At 36.0% G+C, this 8,121-nt stretch overlaps 1 protein-coding gene across 1 annotated transcript; it reads left to right on the forward strand.

Annotated features, from left to right (window-relative positions):
- Positions 1 to 876: 876 nt before the first annotated feature.
- On the forward strand, positions 877 to 7,793 carry LOC125674343 (leucine-rich repeat-containing protein 24-like). The gene is made up of 2 exons (XM_048911477.2): positions 877 to 2,190; positions 7,650 to 7,793. The coding sequence occupies exons 1-2, from the start codon at positions 877 to 879 to the stop codon at positions 7,791 to 7,793; spliced, it is 1,458 nt and encodes a 485-aa protein (XP_048767434.2).
- The last annotated feature ends 328 nt before the right edge of the window (positions 7,794 to 8,121 follow it).

An 8,121-nucleotide genomic window follows, 5' to 3' on the forward strand; every position in this document is an offset into this window, starting at 1 on the left:
CTCTAAAATTAAATGAGTTTTGTTAACATTGAAATCACATTTATATTGGCAGCTGTGGGGATAACACATATATCATTTTGAATCAATCTTAAGGGAAGACACCTTCGAGAGATTCTGATAATTTTTTCAATGGAATCATTTCCGATTCATGACAAATGTAGAACACCAGTATATCAAGACCACACAATCCTTATTTATTTCGTTTGAATTCAATTTTGAAAGCCTGGCTATTTATAACACATCGAAGGAATGAAAAAGGTGGCGATAAGGAAGTGTCGATTGATCACATTGTATCCCTGATATGTCACGAAAGGCACGCTGGTATTTAATTTGTACCCAGTAAGTAAGAATGTCAGACCTCTAAAATCACCATGTTCATTAGACCATGGGATTAATGTAACATAACACAAGTCAGTCTAAGTGTAGCAAAATCATATTTCACTGTTCAACAGTGATCTCACTTCTGTAGATTTCAGGGGTCCGTGTTGCACTTCACTCTTATGTATTATATGGAGGATTAGTGGAGATTTATTACTTTTCGTTATATACACGTTTCAAAATTTGCACTTTATATGGTTAGGAAAACTGAATAAAAAATATTCTTTGTCTGTAATGTTCCTTAAATTGCAAAGAGAAGGTCTTTGTTTGAATTAGAACTGATTTATCTAGGATATACATCTACTGTCAATTCCATAAAGGTCATGTCTATAGGACTGATTAGTTTAGGATCTGGATGTTTTCTCTGATTGGTTGATGGCTCCCGAATAAATACACCATAGCCGGAAAACATCCAAATAGATAAAGCCATGCTCACTGAACAATCCTTTTAGGCTTCAGTCACCATTTCTTTGCTGTATAGATATAAAAAACCCGATGATGATGTTATGTAGATTTATCCAGTTATGCATTGGAATAGTGATGGTCTGTCTTATCCGCGTGGAATGTTCCTGTCCATCCCAGTGCTGGTGTTCCAATGTATCCGCCATATGTCGCCCTAGCCTCACAAGATTTCCAAGCAACCTGCCGTCAGAAATATCTACCCTTTCCGTAAACGGTATGTTTTCTAAGCGAAACAACATAACAAGTATTCAGACTTCATATTTTTCTTCGTTTCTAAATCTTAAAAGACTTTACATGACTTTCGGTAACGTCAATGAAATTCCGGACGGTGCTTTCCCGACAACACTTCTGATATTGGATATTTCGTTCAATAAAATCATGAACATTTCAGAGGGGACCTTCAGTGCTCAAACTCGTCTCAGACATCTTCATTTATCTGGTAACACGGGAGTGACTATTTCCAAATCTGCGTTTAGTGGTTTGACAATGCTGACGGAACTGTATATGGCAGAAATGAACTTATCTGTATTAGATATACATTTGTTTCGATCGTTATACATGCTGAAAAAGCTGGATATCCACGGAAATATAATTAGGAGCTTAGACTGGTCTTTTACAAAAATAGCAAATGAACTCTCTTATATTGATATATCAGGAAATTTGTTCACAGTTCTATCGAATACTAGTGTTATGGGTCTACGAAAGATAAAAACTATAGAGTTGGAGATTAATCCTTGGCGTTGTACTTGTGCTTTGGAATGGATCAAGATGTTACCCTCTCCAAAACCAGAACAGGTGGTCTGTAGTTCTCCTGACTCATTGAAATATCAATCAATTATAAATGTTCCGTCGTCGAAGTTGATCTGCGTACCTGCAAGTGTAAGATGCACTTCATACTCTTTCATTGGAGCGTATCACACACAGGTGAACATATCCTGTACCTATGGTGGTGATCCATTTCCAGATGTCATTTGGACAAGACCTGATGGAACCAAACTGCAATATTACAACTACGATCATCCAAATTATTATGTTTCCGAACGCGGTGTGCTGACCATAAAGTCTTTGAGTGTTGTTGACGATGGTGTGTGGAAGTTACAGGTAAATAATATCAAGAAACAGAATGTGAAATCTCTGCGACTCACTGTTACAGATATACCCACCACCACTGCTGTGTCCCCTACAGTCAACACGACTCGACAGCCAGTACGGACAACTTCTAACAGGTCAACGCCGACTACCAAGTTAATCACTACCCAGTTTTACACTATAACCTATCAACAGCCGCCTACAACATCTAGCCGTGTACAAGACAACAAAACCAGTCCTGTCGTTGTATGTGTATCGGTCGTCAGTGGGATTGTTTTACTAACGATAGTAATTATCATCATATGTTTTGTACTTTCAAAAGGTGTAGGATTTCGATTTTTCAGACGCCGTGCGGTAGAAGAACTGCATCCTCATTAATACTTCGAATTAAATAAAGATAGTGTATCAAAAACTTCGAAAACGATGAAAACCACGAAACATACCATAAAACATTGCTCTAGTTTTCCTTTTGGCTTTACAGTCCAATAGCTTAGTACTTCGTTATTAGCTTTATACGGATGTATATTTAATTGCTGTGATAAGATTTAGAAATTCGATTAAAAATAAAAAATTATCTGCTTTATGCATAGCTCTGGTCCTTAGACGAATTTGGCTCCAGTCTTTGGCACTCTGTTTTTACTTTTAGTTCTTACAAGTTTATTGTTATTTTTGATTTCCAAAATGTCGGCTTGGGCATCACTGAAGAGACATTATTTGTCAAAATGCGCATCTGGTGCATCAAAATTAGGACCATATAAGTTTTACATATTAAAAATCGTAGCTTTTAAGGGTATAATGCATTCACTATGGACAGCATTTATTTCGATGATGACAAATTCCCGAGTATTATTTTTTAGCCACTAATGAATACAAATAACGACGTAAATACCTAAGTGTAGCGAGGAAAGCGAGTATGAAATATGCAAGCAATTGTGAGTAAATAATGTTTACATGGGTCACTGTCTAATATTATTTCTTCAAACAGCTGTAATTAGCATTGTTGTTTTTAATAAACAGTGCTATTATTATCTATTTTTTAATTAAATAAATTGTGGTGCGTTATGCTCAACGTTGACAAATAGGCACAGGCCAACTGTCACGGGTGCATTTCGAAAAAAAAAAGATAATAAGATTCTCAGTGGAAATCACAATACTTTATCTTAATAAAACAATTTCACCATCATTATTCAATATGCACTTCTATCAGAGTTCTTATATGTAATGAGAAGAAAACATCTATCAGATTTCTGATATGTAATGACAAGTAATTTTGTATCGGATTTCTTATATTTAATGACAAGTAAACATCTATAACTTTTCTCAATTAACTCTTCCACTTACCACTGTTTCTATTTATACTCACTACCTACTGGGGAGTGCAGTGAATATTCTGAAAAGGTGAAGATAACAAACAGTGATCAATCTCATAGAAACAATCATTTAGAAATTCGGATTACAAAAGGACTTCATTTAATAAACTGCCAAGCGTCGGCCTGTTGTGATGTCCTGTATCCGTTACCTTCCACAGATTTGGATACCTACAGGTTTACGATTTTCTCTACGACTTTAGGGGGTCATAGGTGGATTCGGGTCTGATCGTTACAATGTATACGTGTATTGTACTATGCTTTGCAAAGGTTTTCTTGAAGAAGTCGGCAAAAGACCTCGGAACATTAAATAACAAGAAATGAAATATACATTGTGTGTGATTTTCATTCAATGGAGTCAAAATATTTAATGTTATCATGCAGGGGTATGTCCAGGGGCTCAGGGATCCGTGTTTGTCCAACTATCTATTCTGTATTGCTTGTAGAAGTTATGAGATTGATCACTGTTCGTTATCTTCACCTTTCATCATGCAATGAACGAATGCAAGCTAAGTCGTGATTCCCAAGAAAATGTTGGAATTGCAAACATTCTCTTGCCGTACGTGTGGGACCAATTTTCGTCGTGTACAACTACAATTTTAGCAGCTCCAGAATCCGTCCATTATACTTTGAACAGATAGATTGAACTGAAACAAACATTTCCCTTGGTTGTACTGTGTTACAGACATGGTTTCGTTTTGAATACGTTTCACCATTATCATTTATGTAAACCTAAAAGGACTGAAAATCAATTTACAGAGTGTGATGTCCAAATCGTCCGCATTTAAAAATGAAGAATGAAATGAGTTACTGTAAATGTATTACATTTTGCTGTGTATTCTATTCAACGCCTTTGGCGGAACGCAGCTTCCGTTAAATCAAGTACATCGCTAAATGCCATCCGTAAATCTAGATGTTTAAAGTAATTCAGGAATGCGCTAAATGAAATCTACGCTAACTTGTTGAAAAAACGATTTCCGCCAAATATTGTACACGCCAAATATAATACGTTTACAGTATGTTTTGTATGGCGATTCTATATTGCATACGGAGTGCGCGTTGAGTTAGTACTCACTCATTGCATAGTGACGTCAAATCTTATGACTGTAACCGATAAAAATCACGAACACTGTCTTTCATTTCTTGCCAAATCAACCTCCCGCAGTCTTATATCCGAATGATGGGTGGGCGGAAATTTTTCAAACACTGTACAATTAAATAGTCGTGCCTGTGCGATCTTCCATGGTGTCTTTCAGAAGTCGCACGGAACACTTGTGAAAGCTGTGAGAGCATTTCGAATGAAAGGTGAAGATAGCGAACATTGATTAATCTCATACAACAATCTAGATATACTATCAATTTCTTCCCAAGCATACGCGTCTTAAAAAAGATATTGAGTTTGTTGTACAATCAGTACACTTTTCCGAGAAATGACCATGTGCAAATCTCGCAACACATAGTTCGACATCTACACAAGCTACAGGCTTACGATTTAGAAATTCTGCATAAGTTTAAACTTATTGTAGAAATCAGGGTTTGTTGGTTTTATTTTCTTGTATCGATGGTAAAAGACACCAAAGAGTCATCAACTTCTGCTTCATTCTTAGATATTTCATTGAAAGTAGATATTAACGGCAAACTAACAACTCGCCTTTATGACAAACGAGATAATCTCAGCTTCTCCATCATTAACTTCCCATATTTTTGTAGCAATATTCCATTATCACTTGCATATGGTGTTTATATCTCTCAACTGATTAATACTCAAGAGCTTGGTCAGATTCTAAATCGAAGCAGGCTATTGACAGACATTTTGATGGCGCAGGGGTTCCAATAGTCTAGTTTAAAGTCACATTTCACAAATTATATGGTCATTATAACGATCTAGTTTGCCAATGCAACATATCATCTTGTCAAATGCTGTGTGACGTGTTTTATACCGATTGTTTTGCCGTTCTTCGCAAATTGGTTTTGATTACGGATAACTCAGTTTACCTGATCAGAATATATCGCTCATGGCGGGTGTGACCGCTCGACAGGGCGTGCTTACTCTTCCTAGGCACCTGATCCCACCTCTGGTGTGTCCAGGAGTCCGTGTTTGCCCAGTTATCTATTTTGTATTGCTTATAGGAGTTATGAGATTGATCGTTGTTCGTTATTTTCACCTTTCGTGGCATACCATAGTTTTGAATACTTATGTTGCTTTCTCCTTACATGGAACGTAAAGATAAGGAACATTTATCAATCTCATAACTGCTATAATCAATGCAAAATAGAAAACTTGAGAAACACGGACCCCTGGATATACTGGAGGTGGGACCAGGTGCCTAGACCCGCTATGAAACCCATATCCTGATCAAGTAAACGGAGTTATCCGTAGTCAAAATCAGTGAGCCAAGAATGGTCAAGCAATTGGCATGAAAAATGTCAGAGATCATTTGAATTAACGATATGCTGTATTCGCAAACTAGATATTGGTAAGAACCATATAATTTGCGAAATGTTGACTTGAAACGAGACTGTTAAAATGTTAATAAAACAACAACTGGTGCTCTAGTGTTGTTTTAAAATGGTCTTTGATATGAAAATGGTATTAATGCCAATTCATTTAGATTTCTGTAATTCATTTTAATGCCGAGCAGTATTCAATTGAAATAACATGAATATGCATATCCATGCAGTACTGAAATAGTGAAGGTATCATCAAAATTAAACCAAACGAAGACCGAATACATGTCCCCTTTTATATACAGTATATTGAAAAAAATACATACATTTAGTAATACATATGAATAGCTAAAACAAGACGCCCACTGGCCACATCGCTCACCTGAATCACCCTTCGATGTTCAGCTGTTGTGAACCTAAAGATTTTAACGTTCCATCAAGCGGGACCAACATGTCATTCAAATCGTGCATACAAGGGATATTAAGAGAATCTGTATTTACGTCTCAGTCAATTTGTTTATGATGTATGTTAACTTTTTTATGACCATATATAGTTATTCCAAAAATGATTTTCCTCAGATTGGTGGGCGATAAATACAAAAAAGCAGAAAGTTGCAGTAGGATCCGATATTTGTATCCGGATGCATTCTACATTACAGGGTTGAAGGTCATGCGTCTTATGACCTGAATTGTTGAAGATAGAAACAACAACCCCACCCCTTATGAATAACAGAATTGTCGACAAAAGAATATAAGTGTGTTTCTGTAAAACATAAAATTTCAAAATCTGAAACTTTAGATGCTAAGTTCAAGTTGATGTCTGATGCTTAAATGAAATACATTGTATATCGAATCTGCGTTAGAAAGAAAATCATAAAGAATACGTGAAAATTGTCGCTCGCCCATTTATACCGTTAATTTTAACAAATTATATTTTTAAAAAACATCACGAACATGATTGATGGGTTATATATTATCTAACGTCCATCTCGAAAAGGGTTCTTGCGCACGGAGGGATCTTTATTGTGCCACATCTCTGCCACATCTACTGTGATACGGGACCTCTGGTTTTTTGTTTTTGTTTTTGAAGGACCGGCCCAATTATTCGTATCTTACGACAAGCAAGGGGTACTGAGGATTGGGATGGAGATAAACTCGGCATATTCATCTGTGAGTCCTGGTCTATTTTCTCGAAATAAATTAGATTGGACTTAAATCTGAGATTTTACTCAAATTTTAACTGCTCAAATGAAAGAAAACTCAGACTTAAGTATAAGAACTATCGAGAAGTTCAAGTCAGAAACACAAATATTAATATATTGAAGACTGAAGAACTTGCAAAAGTTCAAATAGTGTTTGAAATGATAGCTTGAAATCAAAGACTATGCATCCTCTCTCCTGAAAAACAAATTGGTAAAGTAAATATTTTTTCCCCGGTCAACTCTCCGTCTCTTTTAAGTGAAGCAATATTTTCTTTGGTAAACAATACACTATTGCCATGGTGATGATATGTAAATACCACTACGGTACATATTGTCGTCCGTCGGAACATAATAGACAATAATGGGTCGATACAAATCATGCTTTTGTATATCATGATAATAGTGTTCCTAGCCTTAATGTACCTATTGTTGTCAAATGTAACATACTGACATATGCCATGATCGATGGAGAGGGGCGGGGGTTAACGCTGGTTTATAGCAATATGGATAAATCAGGTTATTTTGTGAACATATCCTTAGTTCATAGAAAAAGAACGACAACTCTTAAAGTCATACATGCACATACTTTTTGCTACGAATGACACCTGTTAATATTTACCCCCTTTTTGGTTATACACGTTATTTTCTCCAACTTTGATATGGACAAATGATACATCATAGATTAGGATTTGTTTTCTTGTAGGTTCCTTTGTTTGAGGTCTGTTCATGTCTCTCACAAAGGGAAATATTTTGGAAAGGGGCTTTCACCAGCGTGATTGTGTCAGTGATTTTTGTGGCAGTGATTATTGATTATGAAGTGGACTCTGTGATGTACGATTTTGATTGAAATATAATTTCCCGTGTGTACTGCCTTTTCTAGGCTCATGCGGTAAATATAGCATTCTATATCATTAGATTTATGTAATATGCATTTTGTGTATAATTTAAAACATTCTTGAAAATAATTATACACTGTTCGTCATCTTCGTTTTCTCACCACTCAGATTTGTTTGTAAATCGTTGACAATCTTAGTATAGGCAGTATAATAAATGAATGAAATATATCCAAACAGTTATGGAATTCATAAAATTTGATGCGATTTGAAAATCCAACGACGCATGGAATTACATATTCCTTAGTCCGCAATCACCCCTGAGTTCGTGTTTGCTCTACT

The sequence above is a fragment of the Ostrea edulis genome, chromosome 3 (genome assembly GCF_947568905.1).
Source record: "Ostrea edulis chromosome 3, xbOstEdul1.1, whole genome shotgun sequence".
Taxonomy (NCBI): Eukaryota; Metazoa; Mollusca; class Bivalvia; order Ostreida; family Ostreidae; genus Ostrea; species Ostrea edulis.

Excerpts from the sequence above, each read along its gene's own strand:
- LOC125674343 (XM_048911477.2), top strand. The coding sequence starts at position 877 with ATGATGTTATGTAGATTTATCCAGTTATGCATTGGAATAGTGATGGTC. Across the intron at positions 2,191-7,649 it reads TCGTTGTATGTGTATCGGTC|GTTCCTTTGTTTGAGGTCTG; the intron begins GTCAGTGGGATT and ends GTTTTCTTGTAG.